The following is a 19193-nucleotide window of genomic DNA, read 5'->3' on the forward strand; positions in this document are numbered from 1 at the left end:
AATACCAACAAAGCTCTTGATAACCAAAATTACAAATTCGTGGAGAAAATATCTGACATTTAATGTGAGTGGTCACGACATCTAAGAACATTAGGCTCGGGCTGAAGGAATTGCTTTGGCTTTAAAATCATGTGGTGCTTTGAAGCTGGATCACAGAACCATGCTACACGGGGCTCAGTTAAACCCTTTGCTGTCAGAAACATCTATTCAAGGAACTCACAGATTCAAGAAGCTGTCGGTCAAGGCATTTACTTTGCTAGTACTAAGAAAGTCTCATGGTTCCTTTGTTTTTACTGGAGATGGAACAGAGGGAAAACACACATGTCCCCACTGTCCAGAAATCCTCATGAAAGAGCAGCAGCTCCTGCTCACATCATCACAAGTGAGTCTGACCCTGAGCCACGCACCCTCACAAGCAGGAAGAGGTGCTGCGAGGAACTGAAGGTAGAATTCTCTTAAAAACTAAAACCACTTCTCATGTTTTGAGAGATGCTTCCATGCCTCCTTGTGGTTACTGAGCCCAAACACAAGTCTGTGGTGAAACTGCTGCCGAGAAAGGGGTTTTACAGACACATGCAGGAGATGAGACATATTGCTTTTCAGCATAAGGAAAACTATAGCAATTCATGCAAGGGGGCTTCGGACCAAATAAACTCTGATAATTGCGTCTTTGCTTTGATGTCAGTGTTTAAACACCAGACAACATCAGAAAAGCAAATGAGTTAATAATTCATCTGAAAGTCTCTCTGTGTTATGTACATGAACTTAACAATTAAAGAGACAGAGGACCAAGGAATGGTTTGGGTCCTTTTAGAAAATGACTATTAATTTCTGAAGTAATTAATAATTTAGGGAGCCACTCCACATGTGCAAGTGAACGGAAGTAGGTAGGCTTTCAATGTTGTTCTTAGGCCTGGCTGTGACATTGTAACTCTTAGGGTTTTGTATGTCTACATTTATTCTATTCAGGTAAATGTCCTAGAAGACATATTAACAAATAACATATATTGAAGCGATAAATAGATAAGGAAAATGCTTGAGGAATAGAGTGTGATGTAAAACCACTCCTGAGACCATTTGTGCCTACGTCTTCTTTCTAAAGTAAAGATAAAAGGAATCGTGAGATTTCTCATTCAGATGATGTCCAATTTAAAATGTAAAAGGCCTTTGATCACTTTGTAGTCGCAATGTGCAGCACAGGAGAAAGTCTGTGCTTCATTCATGTGCTTGAGGCCAGCCATCCAACAAATTACTGGTACCTCTTTACCGCTGATCAAGGATGTAAACACATACACAAAGCTATAAGAACTGGCTACTTAGCCCTATTCAAAAACCCATTTTCTGTTAGCACTCTCAGAAAATTGTTATAGAGAATCATGTGAAATAACAGATATGAAAACACTTTGAAATTTTCATAGTATGAAAGATAATATGAAAGATAAGTTATTTTAACGTTATGAGGTATGTGCACTTCCAAGGGACAGGACACATTCTGTGATAAGCAACATGGGCATCCCATGACATGCAATGTATAGACCGCCAATAAAGCAAAAGTAGGCAGGCATTTTTAGATTTTTATTGACATGTACATGTGTGAGTGGGTATGTGAGTGTGTGTACATGCATGTGTGTATGTATGCTATATATGTGCAAGTGCCCAGAGAGGCCAGGAGAGAGCATCGGATTCCTTGGAGCTGGAGTTGCAGGCAGTTGTAAGCTGCCCGATGTGGTTGCTAGGACGTGAGTTTGAGTCCTCTGGAAGAGCAGCAAGTGTGCTTAATGACTGAGCCTTCCCCCAGCCCTAGGGAATCACGTTTGGCTTTTGTTTTGTTTTAAAGTCAAGTTTATTTTTATGCAGTGCACATCCACAAGGTACATTTGTTGATGATAGGTGAAAGCTCTTACAATGCTGGTAGCATAGATTAAATACTATGGTGAGAACAACCAGGCAAGCATCAGCAAGAACCACAACTGTGGCTTTGGGGTATTGAGCACTGTGTCTGTGTTACTGAGAAATCATACTTTAAAATATAACTACACTCCAAGGAATAAAGGAGGGAGACCCTAGCTAAGACTCCTAACAATGGGGGATACGGAACCTGAACCAGCAATCTCCTGTAACCAGGCAAGACTACCAATGGAGGGATTGGGACAACTCGGCCACAAACCCTTTGACCCAAAATATGTCCTGCCTACAAGATGTGCAGGGATAAAGATGGAGCAGAAATTGAGGGAATGGCCAACCAATGACTGGCCCAGCTTGAGACCCATGCCAGGAGCAGGAGCCCGCCTCTGACACTGTTAATGATACTCTGCTGTACTTGCAGACAGAAACCTAGCATAATTCTTATCTGAGAGGCTTCACCCAGCAACTGATGGAAACAGATGGAGAGACTCGCAGCCAAACATTAGGGGCATCTTAGGGACTCCTGTGGAAGAGTAGGGAGGAAGGATTGAAGGAGCTAGAGGGGCCATGGACACCACAAGAAAACCTACAGAATCAATTAACCTGGGCCCCTAGTGGCTCACAAAGACTGAACGGTCAACCAGAGAGCATACATAGGAGGGCCCTAGGTTCTCTGCACATGTGTAACAGTTATGCAGCTTGGTCTTTACATGTGACCTTAACAGCAGCAGGACAGGAGCTGCCTTTGGATCCCTTTCCCCTGAACTGGGCTGCCATGTCTAGCCTCAATAGGAGAAGATACATCTAGTCTTACTGACATGACATGTCAAGGTGGGTGGATATCCATGGGAGCCCTCCCCTCTTCTGAAGAGAAAGGGAAGTAAGGTGGGTTACGGGGAGGGGAGGAGAGAGGGAGGGATTGGGAGGAGGGAACGCTTTCATCGGGATATAAGATAAATAAATAAATTGATAATAGAAAAGAATATAACTACAAAAGTATAGTTAGATCAGAGGTCAGACTAGGAACACTGAAAAAGCCATCAGCCTCAACCTTATCCTGTTATAGAGGAGGAAGTCGGGGATCAGGGCTTTTCCCAAAGTCACCTACATCTATAAATTCTTATACATTCCAACTACTTTATATTTCACTCATATGACCAATTTAAATACATAACATACAAGAGAAGCCTCTTCAAATGGTAGCATAAAATTATAGAAGAGAAAACAGCTCTTTAATAATTTTCCATCTTAATTTTCTGTTTTTGTGGCAGGCCGACATCTCAATGCTAGAACCTGTGTATATGCTCGGCTACCTGCAAAAAGGGAAATATGGTTGCTAACCATTGACCTCAAAATAAAAAGACTTCTGCCTTTTCTAGGTACACCTTTTACAAGAATCCTTAGGAGTGGGGGAGGCAGTCAGGAGAGTAGCAGGCAAGGAGTGAGACATCCAAGGGAGGCACAGGGAGCTGTCGGCCTTGAGGATGGTGAGAGAGCACCAAGAACCTTTACGAATTCTTCCGTGAATAATGTCTACAAGTTTGAAAAAAAAAAAAAACCCTATCTTCCCATCAGGCCTCCAACAAAAACCACAGTTCTACTGGAATTTTTATTTTAGTCCCCTGTAGACTTCTGAGCCACAGAATTGCAATATACTATCTTGTATTTAAAAAATAAAACATTACATACGTGTGTGTGTGTGTGTGTGTGAGAGAGAGAGAGAGAGAGAGAGAGAGAGGGAGAGAGAGAGAATGAATGAATGAATGAATGGATGGATGAATGAATGAATGTCTGAAGAAGCGGGTTTCTGACCCTGGGAGCTGGAGTTGCAGGTGGGTGTGAGTTGCTTAGCAGGTATGCTGGGAACTGAACTGTTCTGTAGCAGCAGGAAACACTTCTGTGGAACCATCTCTCCAGTTTCTATTTGTACTGGTTTTCTTTGTTGGTTTGTTTTTGTTTATTTTTTGAGATAGGATTTCTCTGTGTAAAAGAGCCCTGGCTGTCTGGAACTCTATTTGTAGATCAGGCTGGCCTTGAACTCACAGAGCTCCACCTGGCTCTTCCTCCTGGGTGCTGGGATTAAAGCCATGTGCCACCATGCCCAGCCTATTTGCACTGTTTTAAGACACCAAGTCTGTAGTACAGTCTATCTTCCCTTGCTTCCACTAAGATCTATCCATCTTTCTCAGACATCCTCCCTCCGGGCCAGGATGCCCAGCACAGGCTATGAAATAAGTGTTCCCTTCATTAATATTCATTTCCTAACCTCAGCTGAGCCAAACTAAAATCTCAAAACAAACCTTCATATAAATGTGGGATCATTATTATTTCTATAAGCACAAAACTATCAGAGCTATCTGAACACAGCCCCTCTTTATGTCGCTGGTAGGCCCTTGTATCTGAAAACTCCTTCCTTTTCTTTCTTCCTTTTTCTCCTTCCTCCTTCCTTCCTTTTCTCTTTCTTTGTATATGGTATATGTATGCATGCAACATGTGTGCCTGTGTGGTGGGCATAGGCTAGAGGTTGGCATTGGGTGTCTTCCTCTTTTGCTGTCCACGTTATAAGACAGGATCTCACTGAACGAGTGAACATGAGTGACCACAGTGTGCCCGAGGATCTTACTCAGACTCAGTCATGCGCATCCCCAGCTCCTTGGCTTGTGCACACTCTTCATTCACAGCCTTTCACTCTACAATTGTGCTTACTAATCTAGAGAATTTATGGCAAATTGAAAGAATGGCAAGAGGGATTTGTAGAATGTTCTGGGTCTGTATAGAAAAGCCCAGAAGTGGCAGAAAGGGGCCTTCAGTCTTCCTGGTTTCCTTTCTTGTGGCTATTCTTATCACCTGCAAACTATTCTCAGGTATTTTGGTTTTGTTTTTTATTTGTTTATTTGTTTTGTTGTTGTTATTTTTAAACAAGGTCTTACTATATAGCCCTGGTTAGCTTAGAGCTTTCTGTGCAGACTTGGGTATCCTTGAACTCACAGAGATCTGCCTGCCTCTGCCTCCTGAGAGCAAGGCTAAGAGGTGTGTCCCATTGTAGTCAGTTGTTTCCAGTTTTATAGAATGTTCCATCTTGTCCCACATGAGCGTCCCCACTTCACATGAAAGAAGGACACTAGTAAGCTGTCTCTCACGTTACTCCACTAGTCTAGTCTTTACTAAATCTGTGGTGCTCAGTGTTGGTTCCTGGCAATGGTTTCCCTGCCCCCACCCTGCCTTCTCCAGTGCTACACTTCCACAGACACCTAGCGTGTGATGCAGGCTGCTTCTTTGCAACCAGCAGAGTAGTTCTTCTAGTACTGGCTTTTCTTTCAGTGCAACCATAGAAATAAAGAATACAGCTAAGACCATATGAAGCAAAGTGGAGGGCCTTCCTGGGAGGCCTCCAGTGTTGTAGCAGACCACAAGAACTGCTAGCTCATTACTTAGCTCATTACCCTGTGGTTTTCTGTTACTTAGCTCCTCTTTTTGAGGGGTACCCCTTACAGTGGTACTCAAAGAGCTGAAGAGAAGCTCTTGGTGACTCTTGCCAACTAGGTGCTTAGTCATCCAGGTAGGTTGGATGGACTGATGCAGTAGATCCCAGCCCTTTTATTTTCCATTTTGAACTGTAACTGGTGATACTGAACATATCACATCCTACCATGTTGTTATAACAGCTGTACTAGTAACTCCATGCCTTTTCTTCTATTCAAGAAAGCATATTGGGTAGAAGCTGGGCGACAGAGACATTATCCCAGAGGCAACCTGGAACTGCTCCCATTGATCAAAAAAGCTTTGACATTCCAGTGGTTAAAAGTAAGAAGGTACATGTGACAGACCTCACATGTGACTTGTAATAATCCAGAGACCCATAATATAGACAGTAGGATTACAGCCACGTTTTAGTGACTTGGACCAATGTGAGAGCATAAGATTCAAGAAATCAAGAATTATAAATCAAGAGGTTATGAGAGATCCCAGCTAAGCCATTTATATAATATATATGCAGTGCCAGTTTAGCTAAAATTAATAGTTGTCTTTTGGAGGCAGTAGAAGAAGACTAGATTATTTTATTAGGAAGGTATAAAGTATATAGTAGGTATGTTTGCTAAGTTTTGAAAATGTTCTCGTAATAAACAGATTCGCTGTCAAAAGAATGATACTTTCTGTTGTCCCAGCTAAAGCCAGGGAGTCTCAGATTATGGTCTAGGGGATCTAAGGGCCCTGAGACCATTTGGCAGGGGCTCTACAAGTTCAAAACTGTTTTCAAAATGATTCTGAGAAGTTACCTGCCCTTTTAAAGGCAACTCATTCGCCATAAGTTCTGAGCTGCTAAGAGTTTATTGGCGCACAGGCTTATGTTAAAGCCAACATGTAACATCATCTCAGCCAAGCTTGGTACAAAGTCAAAGAGGAATGCACACAGTTATTTGAAAGGCTATAAAACATTCTTCCCCTTTCCAAATATCGAATCTGAATACAGAAACACCAAAATCCAGCCATATTCTATTAAGGGATTTGCAAACTTATCAAACTAAATGTGCATTTTTGGGAAATAGTTATTATTAATATAGATCAATACTAGTAATGCATTTATTAGTTCATTTCTTGGTTCTTTGGTGTTAGTTTCCTTTCTTCCTTCATCCCTTTCTCCTTTTCCTCTGTCTCTCCCTCTCCCAGACAGAGACAGAATCTTGCTGTGAAGCCTAATCTAACTTTAGATTCTCAATCCTCCTGCCTCAGCATCCTCAGTGCCGTTATTACAATAAATACAGCAAAATAATGACAGACAGAATTCCTTAGGGACTCCAAGTATCATTTTGAGTGTAAAGTTTGAGTGAACAAACATCAGTATATAAGGACAACTGTGAAGGAGATTTCAAAGATTAGATCTTTATGTAGTATATTAAGTTCACTTTAAAGCCTATCCTAATATTAATCAATCTAATGAAAATTCTGTTAGCCTGGGCACTTGGCATCCACTTCAGTGCCATTTCTATGTATCATGGTTCAGTGTTGGGGGTTATCTTCATACGATGGAATCATTTGGCCAACTCCAATCAAACCTGTGGGTAAGCGCTGCCCTGGGTTATTTACTTGAACACAACGTGGAAGAATACAAATATGTTTTAATTTTAGTTTGTGCTATGAAGAAACTAAATTCTGACATGGTCTCTGTCTCATCTTAAAAGATGACTATCTCTAGAAAAGAGCATCATGGAGATCTTGACTGTATATCTTTCTGACTTAAGGCTCCAATGTGGCATCTCCATAGCTTACCTATGTACACCATAGTACTTGTCAAAACATATGTTGAAGCCAGTCAAGACTGAGTGGAAAGTTCCAACTTCCTGTCTCAAACTCTAAGAAACAAAATCTATCCAATCTTTGAGTTGGTAACTAAAAACTGGAGTGGAGAGGTGCCAGTGTGCCGAGGGGCACAGGGCAGACTGACCTGCAGTCTGTGTCCTTGGTAGTAGTAGTCCACCTGTCTTCCTCACGGGGGACTCTGGTTTTGGCTCCTGGGTTTGGAAGTAAAGCAACTGCAGTCAAGAAGTAACCTTCCCATCAGCCTGTGGGGGATCCTATGGTCATCTGTACACCAACATTTTCCTATCTCGTCCTTCAGGCTTTTGCAGTAGTGTGGGCTAGCTGAAGAATGCTGTCCATGAACTTTACAGAAACAGCAGTCACAGTTTTTATGGGATGGAGTCTTTTGGACATCCTAATTGTGTTAAAACCAATGATAGTTTGCTGAACTAATGTCCAGAGGGAAAAAATAAAACTATATACATTTGTTTTAGCCGTTAAATCAGTTGGCCAATTGGCAATGAAATAAAATATTACACAGAGGAAAATACAAAGCAAAGCCACTTCAGTGTGTCTTCTATTTGCTTTCTAGAGGGAGAGTGGCTAGAGGCACTGCTCAGAAGTGACTGGCTTCCAGTGGCCCCAGATTTCAGCTGAAACCTCAGAGCTCAGTACTTGGCAACAGCCCACTTCATGCCAATATATATTTTTAAATGCCACTGAATTTAGAAATAGCACTGATAGGTGTACTGCAGCAAAGAGGTGCAAGGGATAAATTAAAAGCAAAGAAAATAACCTGACTGAAGAAACTGCAGGCAGAATTAGTTGGCAGGTTTTATTTAGACCCCCTTTTTTTTTTCTAGAAAAATTGGGATTCTTTGTTGCAGTTCTTTCTTCTTTGACTGATAGATTATTCTTAAAATAGACCCTAGTTTTCTATTTTTGCTGTGAACCATAGCAGATTATTTTGTTATAATTATATTTCATTAATAAAAATGATGAAAATATGCAATATCCAATTAAGAGATCAGCCTCCATTTTTATCTTAGGAAATTACAAGGCCAATCAGTTTCTGTGGACAATTAGTCAATTGCGTTCCACCTTCCTGGAGGTTAAAAATAGCTACAAATATTTGTCACTTCAAGGAACACTATCTGAAATGCAGTCAATCAAATGTATAACTCCTCTTTTCAAGGTGGCTGCTCTGCAATATGTAATATCATAATCTTATTTTCAAACTTTAGATTTAAAAATACATTATACTATTTTGCAGTAAAAATGTTACCAGCAGGCCATCTTTTCAGTACTTGGAGAATGCATCTATCTCCGTAGGTGCAAAACCATAGCAAAGAGCCCAGTGTCTTCAGCAGCAGTAGGTTATAAACCTTTTCACTATTTCATCTTAAGGTCAAATAAGTGAGGACATCCCCAAATGGCTGGTGGCGTGGTGTAAATTACCTCTAGTACACGAATGGTCCATGTGAGAGAAACAGGACCATCTGTGAGTCACTGGGAGAGCTTGCCTGAGCCTGACAATTAGTTTGGGATGTTGAACTGAATTTACCTGCATCTGGAAGTGAAATTATATTGAATAGGATGGGGTGATTATTTTTGTTTTGATTTGTTTTTTTTTTTCAATGTACTTAGAAGAAATAATTTCACTTTAATTTTTATAAACTGCTGCAATGAGTGTCTGGCCCATGAGACAAAGAAGTCATGTGTATCTGTCTGAAATCTTTGTGCATTCACACAGGAAAGTTGCAAACAAGAAAAAGGGTACCCCACATTATTAAAAAGAAGAGAGATATAGATATAGATACATTTTAAGATTCTGCCTGTACAATAGGGGAGATGACATAAGGTTATTAACTGATTTTAAGGTCCCAGAGCCATTTCAGGGAGGCTGGTGCAGGCCTCTGAAGAGGAGGAGGAGTGGGTGAGGCAGGCCTCTGTGCAGGCTTCACTGGGAATCAACCTGAGCTTGATCTTGGCTCTTAAAAATACTCAATTAGCAATTTTCCTTGGAAATTGTTGTTTCTCTTGTGTGCAAACAAAAAACCCTCAATGATGAAGGTCTCATACTGATATATGTATTTATTTATACTACATATGAACAATATGAAATAAAATAGCTTTAATCATAAATTTAAAATTATGCTTTGCAATTCAGTGTTTATGATGAGGTCACTCTTCCCCCTAGCTAATATTCACCCAGCCCCCTTGAACTGGTGTGACACTTACTTATGTAGAAGCTTCTGGCACTGCCCTGCTTACACTCCTGATACAGGTTCTTGCTTCTTTAGAGACTCCACTGTCTCAGGCACCTCTGTACAGTGCATGGTTTAGGAGTTGTTTGGGGGAGGGTCAAAAGTGGAGGGAGAAGCTTGTGCAAGGGTGACTGAAATAACCTCGTGCCATCCACATTGCAAAGTAGGGGACAGGGACTTCATGCTTATCACCACTGTCACGAGGGCTCTGAAATAGAGAAAGCAAAACGAGAGCCCCACACAATAAAAGCCACGTGCACAATTAGTTGCAGAAGCCAAAGCTCTTGCACCTTCTTCTAAGGCCCCATGTCAGTTAATAGGGTCTTTGATCAGCCTCTCGGGTTGTAATCTATTACAAGTACAATTTCTGTGTATGAGCAGATTTTGTGTGCAGAAGTAATCTCACCAAAACCAAAACATAAGTTAGGATGGAATTCAGATCTGTCTTCACTCAATTCTAAGCACAGAAGAGCAAAACCCGAAGCTCTGCACAGGGCCAGCATTTCCCCACTCAGGCCAAGTCCTCGGGTAAAAGCATACACTCTATAATCTAGGAAGCTGTGTTTACTTTCTTACTATTAAAATTTTACTAATTAGGGGCTGGTGAGATGGCTCAGTGGGTAAGAGCACCCGACTGCTCTTCCGAAGGTCCAGAGTTCAAATCCCAGCAACCACATGGTGGCTCACAACCATCCCTAGCGAGATCTGACTCCCTCTTCTGGAGTGTCTGAAGACAGCTACAGTGTACTTACATATAATAAATAAATAAATCTTTAAAAAAAAAAAAAAATTTTACTAATTAAAAAAAATCTTAGTTTCAGTTTCATAGTAACTACGATATCTGTCTTTCATATAACCATTTAGATATGATGTTTCTCTACCACACACGAACGAGCACGCAGACAGGCATTTGCACACTTGAGAACAAGATGTAGCCTAGGATTTTACTACAATAGATCACTGACTGTACTGCTCTATTTAAAAGGCCTCAACAAAGCACTAACAGGTAATATTGAAATCCAGTGGGGTTTGCTATTTGTCAATACTCTACTAAGTCAGCATAAAAAAAAAAAATCCAGCCTCATTCAAGAAATTTAACAGCCTCGGCAGAAGCAAACCGAAGTAGCAGGCGGCCAGCAGTGCAAACGCCGACAGCAACTCGTGTCTGAGACAAACTTCCAGTCCAGATTTCTGAATTTACCTATGTCATTTTGGCATACCTGTTTTACCGCTGTGTTTCAGACAACAGCTTTTAAGTTCCCCAATTCATAAATGTAATTAAATAATTACATTAGTGCTAATTAACATGAAACTGCAGATTATTTAAGCGCAAAAAACACTATTCAACTTCTTAATTATTCTTGTTCACACAGCATTTCCTTTTGCTCAGGCGCCCTAGGTGCAAATAAAACATCCCATCTGCTCGCAATTAGAACTAAATAATTTCAGAGAATGTAGCTTATCATTTTGACTGCACATTTGATTAAAAACAGTGTACAAGCAATATCCTGGCTTATTGGCGTAACAGCAACAACACACACAAGCCCGTGTTCTTCTATCATTAAAGAAGATCGAAAACATTATCTGTTATTTCAGGGGGAAAAATACAACTTTTTAGTTCATTTCATACAGATGAAAGCGAATTACAGCAAATCACCTCTCCACTGAATAGCAGCCCCCACATAATGACTTTATTTGCTTAATCCCCAAATTAAACGCCGTTTCGAGCGAGGGCCCCGTGTTATTACTCTCATCATGTCGAGAACATTTTCCTGCCGAGACCAATTTGAATAAAACAAGGGGCCTTCCTTGAACTCAATCAAGGAGCCATAATGTGGTGGGTAATAGAGGTTGCTGATAGATTTGCAGGCAAAAGTGTTATACCTAATGATGGTATATGGATAATAGTCCTCCTGGAGGTCCTGATGCGACTCCAGTTGGCTGCCAGATGCTGAAAAGCAAGAAGAGCATTGATCAGTGACAGGGCGCTGTAGTGGATGCATCTAGTCAAACTTCAGCTGTTTTTCCACTGTACAGTTAAGCCAGGCATAAATTATATTAATTGATTTAATTACATACTTAAAACATCTTCCCCAATTAATTTAATTAGGTGGCTACATGATGCTACTGGCAGGGGAAGATTAGAGGCAGCTCACTTAATTAACAGAATATGAATGAAAAAAAGAGAAAGCAAACATAAATGAAATTGTGAGCACTAATTAAAAGGCTGTCTGCAAACTTAAATACTTTCTGACAAAGTGGTGACAGCAACATAGACAAGTGAGGATGTTTTTTCCTACCAAATTAAAGTGTCAGAAGGTGTGTGTGTGTGTGTGTGTGTGTGTGTGTGTGTGTGTGTTTGCTCGTGCTCGCTTGTGTGTTGTGTGTGTGTATAGAAAAGGTAATGCAGTTAGAACAGTGACTTCCCAACACAACTACCATAGTCAAAACAAGGACCATTTTCTTTTATAGAAAAATTATAACAGATTTTGCAGGCATGCAGGCCAGGCTCTGAGTTTGTGTATCATATCCTGAGGAGAATTATAGATGCAGAATGCTGAGGGGGAGGGAGGCTGGAGAGGGAAGGAAAGATAAAGAGACAAGTTACTGCACTTGTTCAAGCAGGAAATATTTAGAAAAAGAGGCTTGCCTTAACAGCTGGCAGCCTGGCATACCTGGGCTCGAATGCGGAAGTTCTCCAGGTGTCTCTGTCGGGATTCCTTCACTATCCTCTTTAGTCTTGTCCTGTGGCAATGTAAAAGCCACGCCAGGGCGATCACACCTGAGGCCCATTTCTTCTGGCGATAAGAAATGAAAGAAGATCTTGCCTTGTAACTTTTCCACGTGGCTTGGATCTTGGTGGCAGCTTCTGCCTTTCCATCTTGGCCCTTGTACCTCTGTCCCGGAAGGTTTAACAGCATCTGAATGTGAACTGGGTTCTCTAACACAGCCAGAACATCATTTCTGGTTAATTTGTTCTTCAGCTCAAACTCTGGAAGCAGGGACACCAGACTCTTCCCTTTTATTTTGGCTTCAGATATTGCATAGTCCTTGAGAAATTTCTCAATTTGTTCCAGGAAAGAAAAAATACTCCCCCAGATTAATTTGAAGCGTGATTTGAATGCTAAGAAGTCTGGGGCTGTCCTGTCTACACAGCCGTTGTAAACAGAAAATATATAATCCCATGGTGATTTCCTAGTCTTAGACGGTGTCCTAATCTTCATGCCCTGAGGAAAGAAAGTTTTCCAGAATTAAAATATTCCATGATCTCTGTAAGAGTGTGATCAGTACATACCTACTAACACTTCATCAATTACCACCCAGTGATGGGAAGGCATGGCTGCTAGGACTGATTCTACATACGTACATAAGGATGTCAAAGAAATGTCACTAAAACTCATTACTGGGGGATATCTCATGAGAAGCTATTAAACTGCTCTAAAAGTACTTCTCTCTATATATAATAAATATATATAATATGTAATATATGATGATATATAATCTGTTTATACTATATAATGATCTGATTCCTTGAGCCATTTTATAAATTATATATTTAATAATAAAGATATAAATATATCATGCTTATCATACATATCTTTATTATATATATAAAATGATAATCTATGTAAACTACAGAGTGACTTCAAACCTAGCATACACAATTTAGTGAGAGACCTTGACTCAAATACAACATATATATACACACACACACACACACACACACACACACACACACACACACACATATATATATATATATATATATATATACTTATAATTCTATCTTCTATCTATGTACCCATGGTCTTAAAGAACTGTGTTGCTGATTCCTTGTTCTTAACTCATCATCAACCATAAAAACAGAGAAATACATTATTTTATGTGTAAATGTCCATAGGGATTCTCTAGGGGTAGGGTGGTGGGTGATATCTTTTAAAAGAGTCTTTCTATATTTAAAACATCATGATTTATAAGCTAAATCAAATCAGAAGAGACTTAGATGACAATAGAAAAATATAACATCATCCTCACTTTAAGTAAAGAAACCCAAACCTGGGTCTGGTGGCATAGGCCTGTCCTCCCAGCTTCTGAAGCCGAGGAACAGGGGTGATGAGTCTGAGACTGGCCTGGGCTACAGAGTGGCTTTAATCCCAGCATACACCACTTAGAGACCCTGTCTCTAAATAAAACATGAAAAAAGGGACTGCTGATCAGCCTGTCTAACAACCACGAGGCCTGAGACCCAAGCCTTAGCACTAAGAAGGACATTTTGCCAATAAAAACTTGCTGTATTTCAGTTTCAGGCACTTGTTGCATTAGAAAGAGAGTTCATACCAGGATCTAAAAGTGCCCAATGGCCCAGGAGAGGAGCTAGGGAAAGGGAAAGCGCGGAGGTTTCTGCCCTGAGCTCTCCGCAGTGAGGAGAGGCACTAACCTGCTGGGATGACTGGTTCTGCTTACTCCGGGATTTAAAACATCAACTGTCTTCCACATACCTATGGAACATCCATATGCCCATTTGTATGAAACACAGGGCTATGTTGTTCTCTGAAATTTTAAAACCTTTCACAAAACTCAGAGGGGAAATGGTGAGTGTATCAATAACTCTTGTGACACAGCACTGCTAGGTTAGGCTGGTTCATACGTTGTCTCAAATAATTGTTAACAGAGAGTCATCAAGGACCAGGCATAAAGTCTTATCCTCTAAGTCTGAGAGTCTAAGAGAAAATGTAAGACAAGATATATATTTATACTAAAGACACAGTAACCAACCACAGACAGAGAAATAAAACAACCTCAGATTCCTTTCCCACATTCTAAGGAGAAAAATAGACTGTCAGGTCAAAATCCTAAGGACTCCATCCGAAGTGGGAAAGTCCCTCTAGCTCTACACACCAGCTCCACACAGCATTGAGCCTTTGCAAACTTCTAACTGAACAACTGCTACAAGGCATAAAGTCTTCTAGCCAAAGTCATCTCTCTTTCTGATCTAAACAAGACAGCAAGAGAATGTAGACTGTTTTTCAGGTCTAAGTAAATTTCTCCTTCTCAAATGGGCAGGAGAGAGTTTAACAAGGAATGTTCCCGCTAGCAGACCTCAGTGCTGGGCAGAGTGGTCAATGGGGCTGGGGAGAAGGCAGATGGTACATGTTGTCAAAGAGTGGGCCTGCAGCCACACGTCTACCTTCCTACAAAGATGGGTTCTGATGACGCAAGGTTAGCATTCAGAGGAGAATGGCAGGGCCCCATCCATGAGAAACGGATATGCAAAATGGCTGCAGAATGGCTACAGATGGCCATGTGTGGAGCTGGCTGGTCTTGCTAGTCACGAAGACTCAGACTACTGCAGGAAGCAAAGGCTATGGATGGATGATCTGCCAGAGAATTCTGTCTCCTTAAAGAAGTTCAGATATTTTCACAACTCCTTCTTTTTATGGAGAAGAGTGATATCTATGAAACAGAAGAGTCTGGGCCAAGGGCTCAGAAGGGAAAGCCTCCATCTCTCTCAGACAATATGCCTCTCCACAGGCTGGGTCTATCTAGGTTATCTATGTGCATCAACAAAGGAGGATTAGACCTTCTGAGAGAATCACCTTGGGTGAACCGAAGTTGTAGACTTTAACAGGGGTTGCTTAAGAACAAAAGGATTGCACCTTTTTACCTTCTCGGATGAGATACCTGCTCTCAAAGGAAGCGTGCTCCTGGACATCAAATAGACCACTCAGGTGCCAGGAAGCTGTGGGTCTGGAGTCAGCTAAAGCATAGCTGTAGTACATCTGTCACAGAGAATGCCACACACGGGAGCACTTCAGACTTAGAGCAAGAAGAGACATGCCTCTCAAGAGAAAGGCTTCCCAAATTAAAGCCGTGCATCAGCACTGTGAGCCAGCCGCCGTGAGCAGGTGAAGACGGCGGCTTCACGGCCTGCTGCAAAGAGAGGCCTGAGGAAAAGCCACACCGGGCCTGCCTCCGGGGCTGCCTCCTCCTGTCCTACCTTCATGGCCACCCTTCCATTTCATCTTCCTCTTCTGTTCACAAGGAGCTGCTCCTGGTGCAATGTTACTAAGTAGCAGTTGTTTCCCGTCCTGGAGTGGCTGTACAGAGAGGTCTGCACACCCTCCCGCCCCCTTCTTGGGACCACAGCCACATATGTCCCTTTATGAAATGCCTACCCTTCAGGCTAACCCCATCCCCACCCCCAGCTCAGACCTTCAGCTGTGGCCTAATTATTAGCATCCTGCTCTTAACTGACTGAGTCAACTAGCTGGGAAATGCTCTTTTTTATTTGCAGAGTGTGATCACTAATTAGGTAACTTTCAGAGTTTCTAGAGCAGTTATTTAGGGGAAATTCTAACTCTAAAGCAAAGGAGAGGAAGGCAGGATGGTGACAAGGTGGGTTAGAAAGACCCAATGTGAGGCAACTGGAGAAACCCAGCCCTGCCAATGGACTATCAAACTTAGGAATATCGTCTGCAAAGACGCAGAGAACACATTCAGGAGAAAGAACTTATTTCTAGATTATTATTATTGTTGTTGTTGTTATTATTATTGTTATTATTCTGTATCAGGGATCAGACCCTGGACTTTGTGTATGCTAGGTAAGCACTCTATCCCTGGGCTCATTGCCAACTCTAGACTAGTTTCTTTTCCATTTGTTGTTGCTGTTGTTTTGAGACAGGATCTCACTATACAACCTAGGCTGCCCTCAAACTTAACCCTTCTGCCTCAACCTCTTGATTCCTAAGATTACAAGCATGTAAGACTGGAGAAATGGCTTCAGAGTCTAAAGGAATCTAAAATTTGAAAAAGTTTGAAAAGTTTCAATTCTTCACTCCCACAGAGTGGCTCACAATTATCTCTAACTCCAGGCCCAGCATATCCAACGCCCTCTTCTGCCCTCTGCATGTACCAGACATACATTCAAACAAAACATCCATATACATACACATTTATTAAAATTATAAGCATGTGCCACCATACCAGGCTAAGATGAATTTATAATTGAAAAGAATTCATTTTCATATGTATGGACAGCAGATGGACATAATATCAAATTAATGTCGTACTATTTCCAAGCTCTGTCTCCTGGTAATGAGTAGTGGGATACCTGGGGAATCTGCTATGGAGGTATCTCTACAGAATGGCAATCACTCCAATAGCTGGAAGGAGAGACTAACAACGCTCTCTATTGCAGAAGCCAATGTTTGGTTTCTCAACCACCAAAATGCATCTATTAGGGATGGTAGGTAATTGTCCTGTACCACTGAGAAAGACCTTCCTGCATATGATAGTCCTAAGTGAGAGTTTGCATTGAGGGATGTTAAGAATTTCCCTCAAAGAGAAGTCTTTATTATTCACCAAAGACCAAGATGTTATTTCCCTGACCTTGACCTTGTTTTTGATTTGTAGGGAAGGTTCTCAATGGGTCAGTGTCTGTATAAAACACAGATGAGACCCTCGGTGGGCAAGAACTGTTCCAAAGACACAACACTCAGAGGAGAGCTGCGAACTTACCTGGGGTTTGGGAACTTAGCAGAAGCACGGGTCTGAGTGTTAGAACACAAGGGATCTTGAAAGGCACTACTTTGCCATTTGCTCCTTAGACTGTCATGGGCCCAGCAAAACAAGATTTGGCCCTGATATCCTCTATCCTGGGTTCAGATCCAAACTCCACTGCTGTCTGATTCGTACTGCAGGCAAGACACTACCCACTGTGGACCTCAGTTTTACCATATGCAAAAAGGGTAAGTTCACAAAGAGCTTTCCCAGTGCCTCCCCTTGCCACAGTGCTTGTCATAAGGATGGGAAACTGACACCCAGAGAAAGTGTAAGATCTTAACTCCGCTTCGTGGAGCCCCCAGTACAGTGACATGACCACATTCCTAAATATCCCCAAAACATACAGAACTAAAGGGAAGGATTCCTAGATGTGCAGGCTTTTAAATTTTTTCTTATGTTTTCATTTGGGCAGTGGCCTCAAACTTAACTTGGTATGTAGCTGAAGGTAACCTTGAACTCCTGGCCCTGCTGTTGGCACCTTTGCAGGGCTGAGATTGCCCCAGCATTTGTCACCATGCTTGTTTGTATGCAGTACCAGGGACAGATCCAGAGAGCTGCACATGCCAGACATGCACTGTGCCTCCCAAGCCACATCTTCAACCTAATATTACCTTTTTAAACAAACTCCCGGAGCTAGTAAAACCTCAAGATCAATGAAACCACCTCTGCTATCATTTTCTGACCATGAAAAATACCTGGGAGGTTTTTCTTTTCCATTTAATACAGAAAATTATTTGTAGCAACGTTCTACCAGAAATAGATGACAAATTACCCATACCATCTGCTGTGCAGGATTGGGAGAATCCAAGATTAAGAATTCTGAGGTACGTGAGTGGGCAAGACAGTCCCTCAGCCGGTGAGGCCCGGGAGCTCCCTGGGTCAGACAGTGCAAAGGGACTAAAGGCAGCGAGGACTGTGTGTGTGAGCAGAGACACAGAATACAGAGGAACTGAGGGCAAAGGCCTTGGGTCAGCAGCGGGTTTCTCGAATGATTCCAGCAAATCTTTTCAAAGGTGCTGTATTCAAATAGGTCTTCCTCAACTCTGAAACCCATTCTGAAGAGAAGTCCCCATGCTTAGGTGAGCTCTCATGGAACAAAACACCCAGCCCATCAAATCCATATGAAAAGCCCAACAGAACAGGGCCAGGGAGGCATTTTAAATAGATGGGGTCTGTTTTCGGTCAAATGTGAAATTCCTTTTCCAGAGGCACACTTTACTTCACTACAGCATTGATTTCATCTCTTTTGATACCCTTCAAATACCCTGAGAAACTGTGGCACAGTTAAGGACCACTTGGGTCAATTATGACGGATGAGCTGAGCCTGCTGCGGAGATGCACAGGAAGCCCGACAAAGCGCAGATCCAAGGCAGCTTCACCCCCTGGTCTCCCAGCAGAGACAGGAGAAAGCTGGGCTTTAAAGGATCACCACTGCTATCCAAGTGCAGCTTGGCTTTCCACTCCTCCTCAGGAGAAGGTGTATGCAGAGAGGTCTGTTACCACAGATCACTAAAGAACGCTTACAGGAGTCTTACAGTGCTCGCTCTACTCGGGCACATTTTCAATAACTGGGACCATTCTGCTTTATTTTCCCTAGGCGTGGACCATTCTAGGGTATTACAGAAGAGGTCTATCATCTGCTTTCCTCAGTCACAGAGACGGCTCAGGAGAGTAAGAGTTCTGTCTGTCTCATTCACTGATGCGTTTGCACTGTGTGATGCACAAGGAAAAAGTCAGTGAGGACTCACTGCATGCCAACATTTAAGTTTTAAACTTCAGAGCCACTTGGACTGGGTTTATAGCACAAAGCTGTCCTGTGATCAGGTAAGATTTATAATTTAATGTTGAATAACATGATAATGGCTATTAATATTATAGGATCTCTTTAATTACAGAATATTATGTAGTGAGTTTTAAACAATGTTTGTATAAGATTGTGATAAAGTATTAACATAAAATCAAAGTTAAAGACACAGTATGATATCATAGGAAGACAGGAACATGCCAAGGCTTAAACAGTGCCAAGGGGCTATGATGTCATCAGATTCTCCCTGACTTTGCATTTTTCTCCTTTCTGGACTTTAATTTTTCGTGAGTAATCATTAAAGTTTGTTCAGTGAAATAGACAAAGGAAAAAATAAATATTACTTTGTAGATTGC

General features: G+C 41.6%; 1 protein-coding gene and 1 long non-coding RNA gene across 10 annotated transcripts in view; one reads left to right on the top strand and one right to left on the bottom strand.

The window, feature by feature from the left end:
* Gm16759 overlaps nucleotides 1-19193 on the top strand; it is a 134688-nt gene that overhangs the window by 113234 nt on the left and 2261 nt on the right. For both annotated transcript variants that reach the window (XR_003948339.1, XR_379543.3), the window contains exon 4: nucleotides 18631-18857. This is a non-coding gene — a long non-coding RNA (predicted gene, 16759). The remainder of the gene's footprint in view (nucleotides 1-18630; nucleotides 18858-19193) is intronic.
* Iqch (IQ motif containing H) overlaps nucleotides 1-19193 on the bottom strand; it is a 181106-nt gene that overhangs the window by 91130 nt on the left and 70783 nt on the right. For all 8 annotated transcript variants that reach the window (XR_003948058.1, XM_006511557.4, XM_006511553.4 and 5 more), the window contains exons 10-11: nucleotides 12146-12697; nucleotides 11355-11421 (exon numbers count right to left, since the gene is read on the bottom strand). Coding sequence is in view for 7 of the 8 variants with exons in the window: in XM_006511557.4 (XP_006511620.1) it covers nucleotides 11355-11421; nucleotides 12146-12697 (619 nt within the window). In the remaining variant the exon portion in view is untranslated. The remainder of the gene's footprint in view (nucleotides 1-11354; nucleotides 11422-12145; nucleotides 12698-19193) is intronic.

This window comes from Mus musculus, chromosome 9 (genome assembly GCF_000001635.26).
Source record: "Mus musculus strain C57BL/6J chromosome 9, GRCm38.p6 C57BL/6J".
NCBI classification, from domain to species: domain Eukaryota; kingdom Metazoa; phylum Chordata; class Mammalia; order Rodentia; family Muridae; genus Mus; species Mus musculus.